This window comes from Melopsittacus undulatus, chromosome 28, assembly GCF_012275295.1.
Source record: "Melopsittacus undulatus isolate bMelUnd1 chromosome 28, bMelUnd1.mat.Z, whole genome shotgun sequence".
In the NCBI taxonomy this organism is placed as follows: domain Eukaryota; kingdom Metazoa; phylum Chordata; class Aves; order Psittaciformes; family Psittaculidae; genus Melopsittacus; species Melopsittacus undulatus.
In genome coordinates, this window is record NC_047554.1 from 125,250 (window position 1) to 145,019 (window position 19,770).

The 19,770-nt window shown below is 58.7% G+C and overlaps 1 protein-coding gene across 1 annotated transcript in view; it reads left to right on the top strand.

Moving 5' to 3' along the window:
• Positions 1-1,089: 1,089 nt before the first annotated feature.
• LOC117437816 (valine--tRNA ligase-like) overlaps positions 1,090-19,770 on the top strand; it is a 62,647-nt gene continuing 43,966 nt past the window's right edge. Inside the window, exons 1-6 of the mRNA XM_034072460.1 lie at positions 1,090-1,197; positions 2,753-2,831; positions 3,573-3,673; positions 9,836-9,963; positions 15,972-16,136; positions 17,140-17,221. Coding sequence (XP_033928351.1) covers positions 1,183-1,197; positions 2,753-2,831; positions 3,573-3,673; positions 9,836-9,963; positions 15,972-16,136; positions 17,140-17,221 — 570 coding nt within the window. The 5' untranslated portion in view covers positions 1,090-1,182. The remainder of the gene's footprint in view (positions 1,198-2,752; positions 2,832-3,572; positions 3,674-9,835; positions 9,964-15,971; positions 16,137-17,139; positions 17,222-19,770) is intronic.

Consider the following 19,770-nt stretch of genomic DNA (forward strand, 5'->3'; position numbering starts at 1 on the left):
GGCTGGGGTTGTGGGGCTGGGGATGTGTGGGGCTGGGGTTGTGGGGCTGGGGATGTGTGGGGCTGGGATGTGTGGGGCTGGGGCTCTATGGGGCTGGGGATGTGTGGGGCTGGGGATGTGTGGGGCTGGGGATGTGTGGGGCTGGGGATGTGGGGTGGGGGTGTGTGGGGCTGGGATGTGGGGCTGGGGATGTGTGGGGCTGGGGATGTGTGGGGCTGGGGGTGTGTGGGGCTGGGATGTGTGGGGCTGGGATGTGTGGGGCTGGGGGTGTGTGGGGCTCTGTGGGGCTGGGGATGTGGGGCTGGGATGTGTGGGGCTGGGATGTGTGGGGCTGGGGATGTGTGGGGCTGGGGATGTGTGGGGCTGGGGATGTGTGGGGCTGGGATGTGTGGGGCTGGGGTGTGTGGGGCTGGGATGTGTGGGGCTGGGATGTGTGGGGCTCTATGGGGCTGGGGATGTGTGTGGCTGGGGATGTGTGGGGCTGGGATGTGTGGGGCTGGGATGTGTGGGGCTGGGGCTCTGTGGGGCTGGGATGTGTGGGGCTCTATGGGGCTGGGGATGTGTGTGGCTGGGGATGTGTGGGGCTGGGATGTGTGGGGCTGGGGTGTGTGGGGCTGGGGATGTGTGGGGCTGGGGATGTGTGGGGCTGGGGATGTGTGGGGCTGGGATGTGTGGGGCTGGGGTGTGTGGGGCTGGGGATGTGTGGGGCTGGGGATGTGTGGGGCTGGGATGTGTGGGGCTGGGGTGTGTGGGGCTGGGGGTGTGTGGGGCTGGGATGTGTGGGGCTGGGATGTGTGGGGCAGGGGGTGTGACTTTGCCATCCCCACAGTGGACCTGGGAGCCCTGGGGCTGGACGTGGAGCAGGATGCTGCGGAGCCGGATGCTATGGGGCAGGCCTCTATGGGGCAGGCTGCTATGGGGCAGGATGCTATGGGGCAGGCTGCTATGGGGCAGGATGCTATGGGGCAGGCTGCTATGGGGCAGGCCGCTATGGGGCAGGCTGCTATGGGGCAGGCCGCTATGGGGCAGGCTGCTATGGGGCAGGCCGCTATGGGGCAGGCTGCTATGGGGCAGGCCGCTATGGGGCAGGCAGCTCCAGCCCCAGCCAAGAGTGCAGCTCAGCTGAAGAAGGAGGCAAAGAAAAGGGAGAAACTGGAGAAGTTCCAACAGAAACAGGAGAAGATGAAGGAGAAACAGGTGAGACACATAGAGAGACATAGAGACACATAGAGACACATAGAGAGACATAGAGACACATAGAGACACATAGAGACACATAGAGACACATAGAGACACATAGACACCATAGAGACACATAGAGACACATAGAGACACATAGAGACACATAGAGACACATAGAGACCATAGAGACACATAGAGACACATAGAGACACATAGAGACACATAGAGACACATAGAGACACATAGAGACACATAGAGACCATAGAGACCATAGAGACACATAGAGACACATAGAGACACATAGAGACACATAGAGACACATAGAGACACATAGAGACCATAGAGACACATAGAGACACATAGAGACCCATAGAGACCATAGAGACACATAGAGACACATAGAGACACATAGAGACCATAGAGACCATAGAGACACATAGAGACACATAGAGACACATAGAGACACATAGAGACACATAGAGACCCATAGAGACACATAGAGACCCATAGAGACACATAGAGACACATAGAGACCATAGAGACCATAGAGACACATAGAGACCATAGAGACACATAGAGACACATAGAGACACATAGAGACCATAGAGACCCATAGAGAGACATAGAGACACATAGAGACTCATAGAGACTCATAGAGACACATAGAGACACATAGAGACACATAGAGACACATAGAGACCATAGAGACCATAGAGACCCATAGAGACCCATAGAGACCATAGAGACTCATAGAGACACATAGAGACACATAGAGACACATAGAGACACATAGAGACCCATAGAGACCATAGAGACACATAGAGACACATAGAGACCATAGAGACCCATAGAGACACATAGAGACCCATAGAGACACATAGAGACACATAGAGACCCATAGAGACACATAGAGACACATAGAGACACATAGAGACCCATAGAGACCATAGAGACACATAGAGACACATAGAGACCCATAGAGACCATAGAGACACATAGAGACACATAGAGACACATAGAGACCATAGAGACACATAGAGACACATAGAGACCCATAGAGACCATAGAGACACATAGAGACACATAGAGACCCATAGAGACCATAGAGACACATAGAGACACATAGAGACCATAGAGACACATAGAGACCATAGAGACACATAGAGACCCATAGAGACACATAGAGACACATAGAGACACATAGAGACACATAGAGACACATAGAGACACATAGAGACACATAGAGACCCATAGAGACACATAGAGACCCATAGAGACCATAGAGACCATAGAGACACATAGAGACACATAGAGACCATAGAGCCCCATAGAGACCATAGAGACACATAGAGACCATAGAGACCATAGAGACACATAGAGACACATAGAGACACATAGAGACACATAGAGACCCATAGAGACCCATAGAGACCATAGAGACCATAGAGACACATAGAGACACATAGAGACACATAGAGACCATAGAGCCCTATAGATTGCCTGACCCCTGGCAGGTCTCTATGGGTCTCTATGGGTCCATGTGGGTCTCACAAGTCACGTGGTCTCCCAGGCTCCGCCCACCCGCCGGCAGCGCCGCCCCCCTGGGGTAGTGACCTATGACCTGGAGACCCCCCCGGGGCAGAAGAAAGGTAAGGGGGGGGCAGCCGAGTCCCACATCCCATAATATCCCATATCCCATAATACCCTATATCCCATAATACCCTATAGCCCATAATATCCTATATCCCATAATATCCTATATCCCATGATATCCTATATCCCATAATATCCTATATCCCATAATATCCTATATCCCATGATATCCTATATCCCATAATATCCTATATCCCATAATACCCCATATCCCATAATATCCTATATCCCATAATACCCCATATCCCATAATATTCTATATCCCATAATACCCCATATCCCATAATATCCTATATCCCATAATACCCCATATCCCATAATATCCTATATCCCATAATACCCCATATCCCATAATATCCTATATCCCATAATATCCCATATCCCATAATACCCCACATCCCATAATATCCTATATCCCATAATATATCCCATAATATCCTATATCCCATAATACCCTATATCCCATAATATCCTATATCCCATAATATTCTATATCCCATAATATTCTATATCCCATAATACCCTATATCCCATAATATCCTATATCCCATAATATTCTATATCCCATAATATCCTATATCCCATAATACCCTATATCCCATAATATCCCATATCCCATAATACCCCATATCCCATAATACCCTATATCCCATAATACCCTATATCCCATAATATCCTATATCCCATAATACCCCATTACATCCCATAATACCCCATTACATCCCATAATCCCCCAGACGTGTCGGTGCCGCTGCCCCCGTCCTACAGCCCCAGGTATGTGGAGGCCTCTTGGTACAGCTGGTGGGAGCAGCAGGGGTTCTTCAAGCCGGAGTATGGGGTGAGATGTGGGGCAGCTATGGGGTGAGCTATGGGGTGAGCTATGGGGTGAGATGTGGGGTGAGCTATGGGGCTGAGCTATGGGGTGAGCTGTGGGGTGAGATGTGGGGTGAGCTATGGGGCAGAGCTATGGGGTGAGATGTGGGGCTGAGCTATGGGGTGAGCTATGGGGTGAGATGTGGGGTGAGATGTGGGGTGAGATGTGGGGTGAGATGTGGGGTGAGATGTGGGGCTGAGCTATGGGGCTGAGCTATGGGGTGAGATGTGGGGCAGCTATGGGGCTGGGCTATGGGGCTGGGCTATGGGGTGAGCTATGGGGTGAGCTATGGGGTGAGATGTGGGGCTGAGCTATGGGGTGAGCTATGGGGTGAGATGTGGGGCTGAGCTATGGGGCTGAGCTATGGGGTGAGATGTGGGGCTGAGCTATGGGGTGAGATGTGGGGCTGAGCTATGGGGTGAGCTATGGGGTGAGCTATGGGGTGAGATGTGGGGCAGAGCTATGGGGTGAGATGTGGGGCTGGGCTATGGGGCTGAGCTATGGGGTGAGCTATGGGGTGAGATGTGGGGTGAGATGTGGGGCAGAGCTATGGGGTGAGATGTGGGGCTGAGCTATGGGGTGAGATGTGGGGCTGGGCTATGGGGCTGAGCTATGGGGTGAGCTATGGGGCTGAGCTATGGGGCTGAGCTATGGGGTGAGATGTGGGGCTGAGCTATGGGGTGAGCTATGGGGTGAGATGTGGGGCTGAGCTATGGGGCTGAGCTATGGGGTGAGATGTGGGGCTGAGCTATGGGGCTGAGCTATGGGGTGAGATGTGGGGCTGAGCTATGGGGCTGAGCTATGGGGTGAGATGTGGGGCAGCTATGGGGTGAGATGTGGGGTGAGATGTGGGGTGAGATGTGGGGCTGAGCTATGGGGTGAGCTATGGGGTGAGCTATGGGGTGAGATGTGGGGTGAGCTATGGGGCTGAGCTATGGGGTGAGATGTGGGGTGAGATGTGGGGTGAGCTATGGGGCAGAGCTATGGGGTGAGATGTGGGGCTGAGCTATGGGGTGAGCTATGGGGTGAGATGTGGGGCTGGGCTATGGGGCCTGAGCTATGGGGTGAGATGTGGGGCTGAGCTATGGGGCTGAGCTATGGGGTGAGATGTGGGGCTGAGCTATGGGGCTGAGCTATGGGGTGAGATGTGGGGCAGCTATGGGGTGAGATGTGGGGTGAGATGTGGGGTGAGATGTGGGGCTGAGCTATGGGGTGAGATGTGGGGTGAGATGTGGGGCTGAGCTATGGGGTGAGCTATGGGGTGAGCTATGGGGTGAGATGTGGGGTGAGCTATGGGGCTGAGCTATGGGGTGAGCTGTGGGGTGAGATGTGGGGTGAGCTATGGGGCAGAGCTATGGGGTGAGATGTGGGGCTGAGCTATGGGGTGAGCTATGGGGTGAGATGTGGGGCTGGGCTATGGGGCTGAGCTATGGGGTGAGATGTGGGGCTGAGCTATGGGGCTGAGCTATGGGGTGAGATGTGGGGCTGAGCTATGGGGCTGAGCTATGGGGTGAGATGTGGGGCTGAGCTATGGGGCTGAGCTATGGGGTGAGATGTGGGGCAGCTATGGGGTGAGATGTGGGGTGAGATGTGGGGTGAGATGTGGGGCTGAGCTATGGGGTGAGATGTGGGGTGAGATGTGGGGCTGAGCTATGGGGTGAGCTATGGGGTGAGCTATGGGGTGAGCTATGGGGTGAGATGTGGGGTGAGCTATGGGGCTGAGCTATGGGGTGAGCTGTGGGGTGAGATGTGGGGTGAGCTATGGGGCAGAGCTATGGGGTGAGATGTGGGGCTGAGCTATGGGGTGAGCTATGGGGTGAGATGTGGGGTGAGCTATGGGGCAGAGCTATGGGGTGAGCTATGGGGTGAGCTATGGGGTGAGCTATGGGGTGAGCTGTGGGGTGAGCTATGGGGTGAGCTATGGGGTGAGATGTGGGGCTGAGCTATGGGGTGAGATGTGGGGTGAGCTATGGGGTGAGATGTGGGGCTGAGCTATGGGGTGAGCTATGGGGTGAGATGTGGGGCTGAGCTGTGGGGCTGAGCTATGGGGTGAGATGTGGGGCTGAGCTATGGGGCTGAGCTATGGGGCTGAGCTATGGGGTGAGCTATGGGGTGAGCTATGGGGTGAGATGTGGGGCTGAGCTATGGGGTGAGATGTGGGGCTGAGCTATGGGGCTGAGCTATGGGGCTGAGCTATGGGGTGAGATGTGGGGCTGAGCTATGGGGTGAGCTATGGGGTGAGCTATGGGCTGAGCTATGGGGTGAGATGTGGGGCTGAGCTATGGGGTGAGCTATGGGGTGAGATGTGGGGCTGAGCTATGGGGCTGAGCTATGGGGTGAGCTATGGGGTGAGCTATGGGGTGAGCTATGGGGTGAGCTGTGGGGGTGAGCTATGGGGTGAGCTATGGGGTGAGATGTGGGGCTGAGCTATGGGGGTGAGATGTGGGGTGAGCTATGGGGTGAGATGTGGGGCTGAGCTATGGGGTGAGCTGTGGGGTGAGATGTGGGGCTGAGCTATGGGGTGAGATGTGGGGCTGAGCTGTGGGGCTGAGCTATGGGGTGAGATGTGGGGCTGAGCTATGGGGTGAGCTATGGGGTGAGATGTGGGGCTGAGCTGTGGGGCTGAGCTATGGGGTGAGATGTGGGGCTGAGCTATGGGGCTGAGCTATGGGGCTGAGCTATGGGGTGAGCTATGGGGTGAGCTATGGGGTGAGATGTGGGGCTGAGCTATGGGGTGAGATGTGGGGCTGAGCTATGGGGCTGAGCTATGGGCTGAGCTATGGGGTGAGATGTGGGGCTGAGCTATGGGGTGAGCTATGGGGTGAGATGTGGGGCTGAGCTATGGGGCTGAGCTATGGGGTGAGCTATGGGGTGAGCTATGGGGTGAGATGTGGGGTGAGATGTGGGGCTGAGCTATGGGGCTGGTGTGGGGCTGAGCTATGGGGCTGAGCTATGGGGTGAGATGTGGGGCTGAGCTATGGGGTGAGATGTGGGGCTGAGCTATGGGGCTGGTGTGGGGCTGAGCTATGGGGCTGAGCTATGGGGTGAGCTGTGGGGTGAGATGTGGGGCTGAGCTATGGGGCTGGTGTGGGGCTGAGCTATGGGGCTGAGCTATGGGGTGAGATGTGGGGCTGAGCTATGGGCTGAGCTATGGGGCTGAGCTATGGGGCTGAGCTATGGGGCTGAGCTATGGGGTGAGATGTGGGGCTGGAGCTATGGGGCTGAGCTATGGGGTGAGCTATGGGGTGAGATGTGGGGCTGAGCTATGGGGCTGAGCTATGGGGTGAGCTATGGGCTGAGCTATGGGGCTGAGCTATGGGGTGAGATGTGGGGTGAGATGTGGGGCTGAGCTATGGGGCTGAGCTATGGGGTGAGCTATGGGCTGAGCTATGGGGCTGAGCTATGGGGTGAGATGTGGGGTGAGCTATGGGGTGAGATGTGGGGTGAGCTATGGGGTGAGATGTGGGGTGAGCTATGGGGTGAGATGTGGGGTGAGATGTGGGGTGAGCTATGGGGTGAGCTATGGGGTGAGATGTGGGGTGAGCTATGGGGTGAGATGTGGGGCTGAGCTATGGGGTGAGCTATGGGGTGAGATGTGGGGTGAGCTATGGGGTGAGATGTGGGGCTGAGCTATGGGGCTGAGCTATGGGGTGAGATGTGGGGTGAGCTATGGGGTGAGATGTGGGGCTGAGCTATGGGGTGAGCTATGGGGTGAGATGTGGGGCTGAGCTATGGGGGCTGAGCTATGGGGTGAGCTGTGGGGTGAGATGTGGGGTGAGCTGTGGGGCTGAGCTGTGGGGTGAGCTATGGGGTGAGCTATGGGGCTGAGCTATGGGGTGAGATGTGGGGCTGAGCTATGGGGTGAGATGTGGGGCTGAGCTATGGGGTGAGATGTGGGGCTGAGCTATGGGGTGAGATGTGGGGCTGAGCTATGGGGTGAGATGTGGGGCTGAGCTATGGGGCTGAGCTATGGGGTGAGCTGTGGGGCTGAGCTATGGGGTGAGCTGTGGGGCTGAGCTATGGGGTGAGCTATGGGGTGAGATGTGGGGCTGAGCTATGGGGTGAGCTATGGGGCTGAGCTATGGGGTGAGATGTGGGGCTGAGCTATGGGGCTGAGCTATGGGGCTGAGCTATGGGGTGAGATGTGGGGCTGAGCTATGGGGTGAGATGTGGGGCTGAGCTATGGGGTGAGATGTGGGGTGAGCTGTGGGGTGAGCTATGGGGTGAGATGTGGGGCTGAGCTATGGGGCTGGTGTGGGGCTGAGCTATGGGGTGAGATGTGGGGTGAGCTATGGGGTGAGCTATGGGGTGAGCTATGGGGTGAGCTGTGGGGCTGAGCTATGGGGCTGGTGTGGGGCTGAGCTATGGGGTGAGCTATGGGGTGAGCTATGGGGTGAGATGTGGGGCAGAGCTATGGGGTGAGCTATGGGGCTGGGCTATGGGGTGAGATGTGGGGCTGAGCTATGGGGCTGAGCTATGGGGTGAGATGTGGGGCAGAGCTATGGGGTGAGCTATGGGGCTGAGCTATGGGGTGAGCTATGGGGTGAGATGTGGGGTGAGCTATGGGGTGAGCTATGGGGTGAGATGTGGGGCTGAGCTGTGGGGCTGAGCTATGGGGTGAGATGTGGGGCTGAGCTATGGGATGAGCTATGGGGTGAGATGTGGGGTGAGATGTGGGGCTGGTGTGGGGCTGAGCTATGGGGCTGAGCTATGGGGTGAGATGTGGGGCTGAGCTATGGGGTGAGCTGTGGGGCTGAGCTATGGGGCTGAGCTATGGGGTGAGCTATGGGGCTGAGCTATGGGGCTGAGCTATGGGGTGAGATGTGGGGCTGAGCTATGGGGCTGAGCTATGGGGCTGGTGTGGGGCTGAGCTGTGGGGCTGAGCTATGGCGTGAGCTATGGGGCTGAGCTATGGGGCTGAGCTATGGGGTGAGCTATGGGGTGAGCTATGGGGCTGGTGTGGGGCTGATGTGGGTCTGTGGGTCTGATGTGGGTCTGTGGGTCTGATGTGGGTCCTGCTGTGGGTCCCTCTGTGGGTCTGTGGGTCTGATGTGGGTCCTGCTGTGGGTCTATGGGGCTGGTGTGGGTCCTGCTGTGGGTCTATGGGGCTGATGTGGGTCCTGCTGTGGGTCTGTGGGTCTGATGTGGGTCTATGGGTCTGATGTGGGTCCTGCTGTGGGTCTATGGGTCTGATGTGTGTCTATGGGTCTGATGTGGGTCTGTGGGTCCTGCTGTGTGTCTATGGGTCTGATGTGGGTCTATGGGTCTGCTGTGGGTCTGATGTGTGTCTATGGGTCTGATGTGGGTCTATGGGTCTGATGTGTGTCTATGGGTCTGATGTGTGTCTATGGGTCTGCTGTGTGTCTATGGGTCTGATGTGTGTCTATGGGTCTGATGTGTGTCTATGGGTCTGATGTGTGTCTATGGGGCTGATGTGTGTCTATGGGTCCCTCTGTGTGTCTATGGGTCCTGCTGTGTGTCTATGGGTCTGATGTGTGTCTATGGGTCCTGCTGTGTGTCTATGGGGCTGATGTGTGTCTATGGGTCTCATGTGTGTCTATGGGTCTGCTGTGTGTCTATGGGGCTGATGTGTATCTATGGGGCTGATGTGTGTCTATGGGGCTGATGTGTGTCTATGGGTCTGATGTGTGTCTATGGGGCTGATGTGTGTCTATGGGTCTGATGTGTGTCTATGGGTCTGATGTGTGTCTATGGGGCTGATGTGTGTCTATGGGTCTGATGTGTGTCTATGGGTCTGATGTGGGTCTATGGGTCTGCTGTGGGTCTGATGTGTGTCTATGGGTCTGATGTGTGTCTATGGGGCTGATGTGTGTCTATGGGTCTGATGTGTGTCTATGGGGCTGATGTGTGTCTATGGGGCTGATGTGTGTCTATGGGGCTGATGTGTGTCTATGGGTCTGATGTGTGTCTATGGGGCTGATGTGTGTCTATGGGGCTGATGTGTGTCTATGGGGCTGATGTGGGTCCTGCTGTGTGTCTATGGGTCTCATGTGTGTCTATGGGGCTGATGTGTGTCTATGGGTCTGATGTGTGTCTATGGGTCTGATGTGTGTCTATGGGTCCCTCTATGGGTCTATGGGGCTGATGTGGGTCCTGCTGCCCCAGAGGTCCCGTGTGTCGGAGCCCAACCCTCGGGGGGTGTTCATGATGTGTGTCCCCCCCCCCAACGTCACTGGAGTTCTGCACCTGGGCCATGCACTGACCAGCGCCATCCAGGACAGCCTCACGCGCTGGTGAGACCCATAGCGACCCATAGCGTGCCCCATAGTGAGCCCCATAGTGAGCCCCATAGTGACCCATAGTGTGCCCCATAGTGAGCCCCATAGCGCCCCATAGAGCCCCATAGCGACCCATAGTGAGCCCCATAGCGCGCCCCATAGTGCATCACATAGCGACCCATAGTGAGCCCCATAGCGCGCCCCATAGCGCGCCCCATAGCGCGCCCCATAGTGCATCCCATAGTGCATCACATAGCGCCCCATAGTGAGCCCCATAGTGCCCCATAGTGCATCCCATAGTGAGCCCCATAGTGCCCCATAGTGCATCCCATAGTGCATCCCATAGTGCATCCCATAGTGCCCCATAGTGCATCCCATAGTGAGCCCCATAGTGCCCCATAGTGCACCCCATAGTGCATCCCATAGCACCCCATAGTGCATCCCATAGCACCCCATAGTGGGCCCCATAGTGCACACCATAGTGAGCCCCATAGTGAGCCCCATAGCGACCCGTAGTGAGCCCCATAGTGCCCCATAGTGCATCCCATAGCACCCCATAGTGAGCCCCATAGCGCACCCCATAGTGAGCCCCATAGCGCACCCCATAGTGAGCCCCATAGTGAGCCCCATAGCGCACCCCACAGCGCCCCATAGTGAGCCCCATAGCGCCCCATAACGCACCCCATAGCGCCCCATAGCGGGCTTCATAGTGCACCCCATAGTGCCCCATAACGCACCCCATAGTGCCCCATAGCACCCCATAGCGGGCTTCATAGTGCACCCCATAGCGCCCCATAACGCACCCCATAGCGCCCCATAGCGCCCCATAGCGGGCTTCATAGTGCACCCCATAGTGCCCCATAGTGCACCCCATAGTGCCCCATAGCGCGCCCTATAGCGCCCCATAGTGGGCCCCATAGTGAGCCCCATAGCACCCCATAGGGGGCTCCATAGCAGGCCCCATAGCGCCCCATAGAACCCCCCATATCCCCCCATGTCGGTGTCTGGCAGGCACTGCATGCGGGGGCTGACCACGCTCTGGAACCCAGGCTGTGACCATAGCGCCCCATAGCACACCCCATAGCACACCCCATAGCACACCCCATAGCACACCCCATAGCACACCCCATAGCACACCCCATAGCTGCCCCATAGCACACCCCATAGCACCCCCCATAGCACACCCCATAGCACCCCCCATAGCACACCCCATAGCACACCCCATAGGTGCCCCATAGCTGCCCCATAGCTGCCCCATAGCTCCATGTCCCATAGGCACCGCATGCGGGGGCTGACCACCCTATGGAACCCAGGCTGTGACCATAGCGCCCCATAGCACACCCCATAGCACACCCCATAGCACACCCCATAGCACCCCCCATAGCACACCCCATAGCACACCCCATAGCACACCCCATAGCACCCCCCATAGCTGCCCCATAGCACACCCCATAGCACACCCATAGCACACCCCATAGCACACCCCATAGCACACCCCATAGCACCCCCCATAGCACACCCCATAGCACCCCCCATAGCACACCCCATAGCACCCCCCATAGCACACCCCATAGCACCCCATAGCACACCCCATAGCGCACCCCATAGCGCCCCATAGCGGGCTCCATACTGCCCCATAGTGGGCCCCATAGCACCCCCCATAGCACCCCATAGTGTGCCCCATAGTGCCCCATAGTGTACCCCATAGCGTGCCCCATAGCGCCCCATAGTGTGCCCCATAGTGCCCCATAGTGTGCCCCATAGCGTGCCCCATAGCGCCCCATAGTGTGCCCCATAGCGCCCCATAGTGTGCCCCATAGCGTGCCCCATAGCGCCCCATAGTGTGACCCATAGCACCCCATAGTGTGACCCATAGCGCCCCATAGTGTGCCCCATAGCTGCCCCATAGCTGCCCCATAGCTGCCCCATAGCTGCCCCATATCTCCCATAGGCACCGCATGCGGGGGCTGACCACGCTCTGGAACCCAGGCTGTGACCATAGCGCCCCATAGCACACCCCATAGCTGCCCCATAGCACACCCCATAGCACACCCCATAGCACACCCCATAGCTGCCCCATAGCTGCCCCATAGCACACCCCATAGCACACCCCATAGCTGCCCCATAGCTGCCCCATAGCACACCCCATAGCACACCCTATAGCACACCCCATAGCACACCCCATAGCTGCCCCATAGCACACCCGATAGCACACCCCATAGCTGCCCCATAGCACACCCCATAGCACACCCCATAGCACCCCCCATAGCGCCCCATAGTGTGCCCCATAACGCCCCATAGTGTGCCCCATAGCGCCCCATAGCGTGCCCCATAGCGCCCCATAGTGTGCCCCATAACGCCCCATAGTGTGCCCCATAGTGTGCCCCATAGCACCCCATAGTGTGCCCCATAACGCCCCATAGTGTGCCCCATAGCTGCCCCATAGCTGCCCCATAGCTGCCCCATAGCGCCCCATAGTGTGCCGCATAGCGCCCCATAGTGTGCCACATAGCTGCCCCATAGCACCCCATAGTGTGCCCCATAGCGCCCCATAGTGTGCCCCATAGCGCCCCATAGTGTGCCCCATAGCACACCCCATAGCTGCCCCATAGCGCCCCATAGTGTGCCCCATAGTGTGCCCCATAGCTGCCCCATAGCTGCCCCATAGCTGCCCCATAGCTGCCCCATATCTCCCATAGGCACCGCATGCGGGGGCTGACCACGCTCTGGAACCCAGGCTGTGACCATAGCGCCCCATAGCACACCCCATAGCACACCCCATAGCACACCCCATAGCACACCCCATAGCTGCCCCATAGCTGCCCCATAGCACACCCCATAGCTGCCCCATAGCACACCCCATAGCTGCCCCATAGCACACCCCATAGCACACCCCATAGCACACCCCATAGCACACCCCATATCTCCCATAGGCAGCGCATGCGGGGGCTGACCACGCTCTGGAACCCAGGCTGTGACCATAGCGCCCCATAGTGTGCCCCATAGCTGCCCCATAGTGTGCCCCATAGCGCCCCATAGTGTGCCCCATAGCGCCCCATAGTGTGCCCCATAGTGTGCCCCATAGCTGCCCCATAGCTGCCCCATAGTGTGCCCCATAGCTGCCCCATAGTGTGCCCCATAGCTGCCCCATAGCGTGCCCCATAGCGCCCCATAGTGTGCCCCATAGCGCCCCATAGTGTGCCCCATAGCTGCCCCATAGTGTGCCCCATAGTGCCCCATAGTGTGCCCCATAGCGTGCCCCATAGCGCCCCATAGCGTGCCCCATAGCTGCCCCATAGTGTGCCCCATAGCGCCCCATAGCGTGCCCCATAGCGTGCCCCATAGCGCCCCATAGTGTGGCCCATAGCGCCCCATAGTGTGCCCCATAGCGTGCCCCATAGCGCCCCATAGCGTGCCCCATAGCGCCCCATAGTGTGCCCCATAGCGCCCCATAGCGTGCCCCATAGCTGCCCCATAGCACACCCCATAGCTCCATGTCCCATAGGCACCGCATGCGGGGGCTGACCACGCTCTGGAACCCAGGCTGTGACCATAGCGCCCCATAGCTGCCCCATAGCGTGCCCCATAGCGCCCCATAGCGTGCCCCATAGCGCCCCATAGCTGCCCCATAGCTGCCCCATAGCTGCCCCATATCCCCCATAGGCACCGCATGCGGGGGCTGACCACGCTCTGGAACCCAGGCTGTGACCATAGCGCCCCATAGCACACCCCATAGCACACCCCATAGCACACCCCATAGCACACCCCATAGCACCCCCCATAGCACCCCCCATAGCACCCCCCATAGCGCCCCATAGCGGGCTCCATACTGCCCCATAGTGGGCCCCATAGCACCCCCCATAGCACCCCATAGTGTGCCCCATAGTGCCCCATAGTGTACCACATAGCGTGCCCCATAGCGCCCCATAGTGTGCCCCATAGCGCCCCATAGTGTGCCCCATAGCGCCCCATAGTGTGCCCCATAGTGCCCCATAGTGTGCCCCATAGCGCCCCATAGTGTGCCCCATAGCGCCCCATAGTGTGCCCCATAGCGCCCCATAGTGTGCCCCATAGCGCCCCATAGCGTGCCCCATAGCGCCCCATACTGTGCCCCATAGCGCCCCATAGTGTGCCCCATAGCTGCCCCATAGCTGCCCCATATCTCCCATAGGCAGCGCATGCGGGGGCTGACCACCCTATGGAACCCAGGCTGTGACCATAGCGCCCCATAGCACACCCCATAGCTGCCCCATAGCTGCCCCATAGCTGCCCCATAGCTGCCCCATAGCTGCCCCATAGCTGCCCCATATCTCCCATAGGCACCGCATGCGGGGGCTGACCACGCTCTGGAACCCAGGCTGTGACCATAGCGCCCCATAGCACCCCCCATAGCACACCCCATAGCACACCCCATAGCTGCCCCATAGCACACCCCATAGCACACCCCATAGCACACCCCATAGCACACCCCATAGCACCCCCCATAGTGTGACCCATAGCTGCCCCATAGCTGCCCCATAGCTGCCCCATAGCTGCCCCATAGCACACCCCATAGCTCCATGTCCCATAGGCACCGCATGCGGGGGCTGACCACGCTCTGGAACCCAGGCTGTGACCATAGCGCCCCATAGCACCCCCCATAGCACACCCCATAGCACACCCCATAGCACACCCCATAGCACACCCCATAGCGCACCCCATAGCGCCCCATAGCGGGCTCCATACTGCCCCATAGTGTGCCCCATAGCGCCCCATAGTGCGCCCCATAGCTGCCCCATAGCGCCCCATAGGTGCCCCATAGCGCCCCATAGTGTGCCCCATAGCACCCCATAGTGTGCCCCATAGCGTGCCCCATAGCACCCCATAGTGTGCCCCATAGCGCCCCATAGCTGCCCCATAGTGTGCCCCATAGCGCCCCATAGTGTGCCCCATAGCGCCCCATAGCTGCCCCATAGTGTGCCCCATAGCGCCCCATAGTGTGCCCCATAGCGCCCCATAGTGTGCCCCATAGCTGCCCCATAGTGTGCCCCATAGCTGCCCCATAGTGTGCCCCATAGCGCCCCATAGTGTGCCCCATAGCGCCCCATAGTGTGCCCCATAGCTGCCCCATAGCACACCCCATAGCACACCCCATAGCTGCCCCATAGCTGCCCCATAGCTGCCCCATAGCACACCCCATAGCACACCCCATAGCTGCCCCATAGCTGCCCCATAGCTGCCCCATATCTCCCCTAGGCACCGCATGCGGGGGCTGACCACCCTATGGAACCCAGGCTGTGACCATAGTGTGCCCCATAGCACACCCCATAGCTGCCCCATAGCTGCCCCATAGCTGCCCCATAGCACACCCCATAGCACACCCCATAGCGCACCCCATAGCGTGCCCCATAGCTGCCCCATAGCTGCCCCATATCTCCCCTAGGCACCGCATGCGGGGGCTGACCACCCTATGGAACCCAGGCTGTGACCATAGCGCCCCATAGCACACCCCATAGCACACCCCATAGCACACCCCATAGCACACCCATAGCACACCCCATAGCACACCCCATAGCACACCCCATAGCGCACCCCATAGCGTGCCCCATAGCTGCCCCATAGCTGCCCCATATCTCCCCTAGGCACCGCATGCGGGGGCTGACCACGCTCTGGAACCCAGGCTGTGACCATAGCGCCCCATAGCACACCCCATAGCTGCCCCATAGCACACCCCATAGCACACCCCATAGCTGCCCCATAGCACACCCCATAGCACACCCCATAGCACCCCCCATAGCACCCCCCATAGCACACCCCATAGCACACCCCATAGCTGCCCCATAGCACACCCCATAGCACACCCCATAGCTGCCCCATAGCACACCCCATAGCTGCCCCATAGCTGCCCCATAGCTGCCCCATAGCTGCCCCATAGCACACCCCATAGCTGCCCCATAGCTGCCCCATAGCTGCCCCATAGCTGCCCCATAGCTGCCCCATAGCTGCCCCATAGCTGCCCCATAGCTGCCCCATATCTCCCCTAGGCACCGCATGCGGGGGCTGACCACCCTATGGAACCCAGGCTGTGACCACGCTGGCATCGCCACCCAGGTGGTGGTCGAGCGCCGGCTCTGGCGCCAGCAGCAGCTCACCAGGCACCAGCTGGGACGGGAGAGGTTCCTGCAGGAGGTGTGGGCCTGGAAGCAGGAGTGAGTATTGACCTATAGGGACCTATAGCTGACCTATAGCTGCCCTATAGAGACCCATAGAGACCCATTGCTGCCCCATAGAGACCCATTGCTGCCCTATTGTGACCCATAGAGAGCCATTGCTGCCCTATAGAGACCCATTGCTGCCCCATAGAGACCCATTGCTGCCCCATAGAGACACATAGAGACCCATTGCTGCCCCATAGAGACCTATAGTGACCCATTGCTGCCCCATAGAGACCCATTGCTGCCCCATAGAGACACATAGAGACCCATTGCTGCCCCATAGAGACCCATTGCTGCCCCATAGAGACCCATAGAGACCCATTGCTGCCCCATTGCTGCCCCATAGAGACACATAGAGACCCATTGCTGCCCTATAGAGACACATAGTGACCCATTGCTGCCCTATAGAGACCCATAGAGACCCATTGCTGCCCTATAGAGACACATAGAGACCCATTGCTGCCCCATAGAGACCCATAGAGACCCATTGCTGCCCCATAGAGACCCATTGCTGCCCCATTGCTGCCCCATAGAGACCTATAGTGACCCATTGCTGCCCCATAGAGACCCATAGACACCCATAGAGACCTATAGAGACCCATAGAGACCCATTGCTGCCCCATAGAGACCTATAGAGACCCATTGCTGCCCCATTGCTGCCCCATAGAGACCCATAGAGCCCCATTGCTGCCCTATAGAGAGCCATTGCTGCCCCATTGCTGCCCTATAGTGACCCATTGCTGCCCCATTGCTGCCCCATAGACACCCATAGAGACCCATTGCTGCCCCATAGCGACCCATTGCTGCCCCATTGCTGCCCTATAGCAACCCATAGAGAGCCATTGCTGCTCTATAGCAACCCATGGTCTGATCCATAGCACTGCCCCATGGCTGCCCTATAGCCAATGCTTATAGTGCCCTAGAGCCCCCTACAGGCAGCCCCAGCCCCATAGTGCCCCCAGCCCCACATCTGCCCCATGGCTGCCCCCTGGCACAGGAAGGGCGACCGCATCTATCAGCAGCTCCGGCAGTTGGGGGCCTCCATGGACTGGGATCGAGCCTGTTTCACCATGGACCCTGTGAGATCTATGGGGCTGGGGGGTCTCTATGGGGCTGGGGGGTCTCTATGGGGCTGGGGGGTCTCTATGGGGCTGGGGGGTCTCTATGGGGCAATGTGGGTCTATGGGGCTGGGGGGTCTCTATGGGGCTGGGGGGTTTCTATGGGGCAATGTGGGTCTATGGGGCTGGGGGGTCTCTATGGGCCTGGGGGGTTTCTATGGGGCAATGTGGGTCTATGGGGCTGGGGGGTCTCTATGGGGCTGGGGGGTTTCTATGGGGCAATGTGGGTCTATGGGGCTGGGGGGTCTCTATGGGGCAATGTGGGTCTATGGGGCTGGGGGGTCTCTATGAGGCAATGTGGGTCTATGGGGCTGGGGGGTTTCTATGGGGCAGTGTGGGTCTATGGGGCTGGGGGGTCTCTATGGGGCAATGTGGGTCTATGGGGCTGGGGGGTTTCTATGGGGCAATGTGGGTCTATGGGGCTGGGGGGTCTCTATGGGGCAATGTGGGTCTATGGGGCTGGGGGGTCTCTATGGGGCAGTGTGGGTCTATGGGGCTGGGGGGTCTCTATGGGGCTGGGGGGTCTCTATGGGGCTTGGGGGTCTCTATGGGGCAATGTGGGTCTATGGGACTGGGGGGTCTCTATGGGGCTGGGGGGTCTCTATGGGGCTGGGGGGTCTCTATGGGGCAATGTGGGTCTATGGGACTGGGGGGTCTCTATGGGGCTGGGGGGTATCTATGGGGCTGGGGGGTTTCTATGGGGCAATGTGGGTCTATGGGGCTGGGGGGTCTCTATGGGGCTGGGGGGTCTCTATGGGGCAATGTGGGTCTATGGGACTGGGGGGTCTCTATGGGGCTGGGGGGTATCTATGGGGCTGGGGGGTTTCTATGGGGCAATGTGGGTCTATGGGGCTGGGGGGTCTCTATGGGGCAATGTGGGTCTATGGGGCTGGGGGGTCTCTATGAGGCAATGTGGGTCTATGGGGCTGGGGGGTTTCTATGGGGCAGTGTGGGTCTATGGGGCTGGGGGGTCTCTATGGGGCAATGTGGGTCTATGGGGCTGGGGGGTTTCTATGGGGCAATGTGGGTCTATGGGGCTGGGGGGTCTCTATGGGGCAATGTGGGTCTATGGGGCTGGGGGGTCTCTATGGGGCAGTGTGGGTCTATGGGGCTGGGGGGTCTCTATGGGGCTGGGGGGTCTCTATGGGGCTTGGGGGTCTCTATGGGGCAATGTGGGTCTATGGGACTGGGGGGTCTCTATGGGGCTGGGGGGTCTCTATGGGGCTGGGGGGTCTCTATGGGGCAATGTGGGTCTATGGGACTGGGGGGTCTCTATGGGGCTGGGGGGTATCTATGGGGCTGGGGGGTTTCTATGGGGCTGGGGGGTTTCTATGGGGCAATGTGGGTCTATGGGACTGGGGGGTCTCTATGGGGCTGGGGGGTCTCTATGGGGCATTGTGGGTCTATGGGGCTGGGGGGTCTCTATGGGGCTGGGGGGTCTCTATGGGGCATTGTGGGTCTATGGGGCTGGGGGGTCTCTATGGGGCTGGGGGGTCTCTATGGGGCTGGGGGGTTTCTATGGGGCATTGTGGGTCTATGGGGCTGGGGGGTTTCTATGGGGCAATGTGGGTCTATGGGGCTGGGGGGTCTCTATGGGGCTGGGGGGTCTCTATGGGGCTGGGGGGTTTCTATGGGGCAGTGTGGGTCTATGGGGCAGTGTGGGTCTATGGGGCTGGGGGGTTTCTATGGGGCTGGGGGGTCTCTATGGGGCTGGGGGGTTTCTATGGGGCTGGGGGGTCTCTATGGGGCTGGGGGGTTTCTATGGGGCAATGTGGGTCTATGGGGCTGGGGGGTCTCTATGGGGCTGGGGGGTCTCTATGGGGCAATGTGGGTCTATGGGGCTGGGGGGTCTCTATGGGGCAATGTGGGTCTATGGGGCTGGGGGGTTTCTATGGGGCAATGTGGGTCTATGGGGCAATGTGGGTCTATGGGGCTTGGGGGTCTCTATGGGGCAATGTGGGTCTATGGGGCTGGGGGGTCTCTATGGGGCAATGTGGGTCTATGGGGCTGGGGGGTTTCTATGGGGCAATGTGGGTCTATGGGGCTTGGGGGTCTCTATGGGGCTGGGGGGTCTCTATGGGGCTGGGGGGTTTCTATGGGGCAATGTGGGTCTATGGGGCTGGGGGGTCTCTATGGGGCTGGGGGGTTTCTATGGGGCAATGTGGGTCTATGGGGCTGGGGGGTCTCTATGGGGCTGGGGGGTTTCTATGGGGCAATGTGGGTCTATGGGGCTGGGGGGTCTCTATGGGGCGATGTGGGTCTATGGGGCTGGGGGGTCTCTATGGGGCTGGGGGATCTCTATGGGGCAATGTGGGTCTATGGGGCTGGGGGGTCTCTATGGGGCTGGGGGGTTTCTATGGGGCAATGTGGGTCTATGGGGCTGGAAGGTGGATCTGTGTCTGCGGGGTGTCTCTATGTGTCTCTATGTGTCTCTATGTGTCTCTATGTGTCTCTATGGGTCTCTATGTGTCTCTATGGGTCTCTATGTGTCTCTATGTGTCTCTATGTG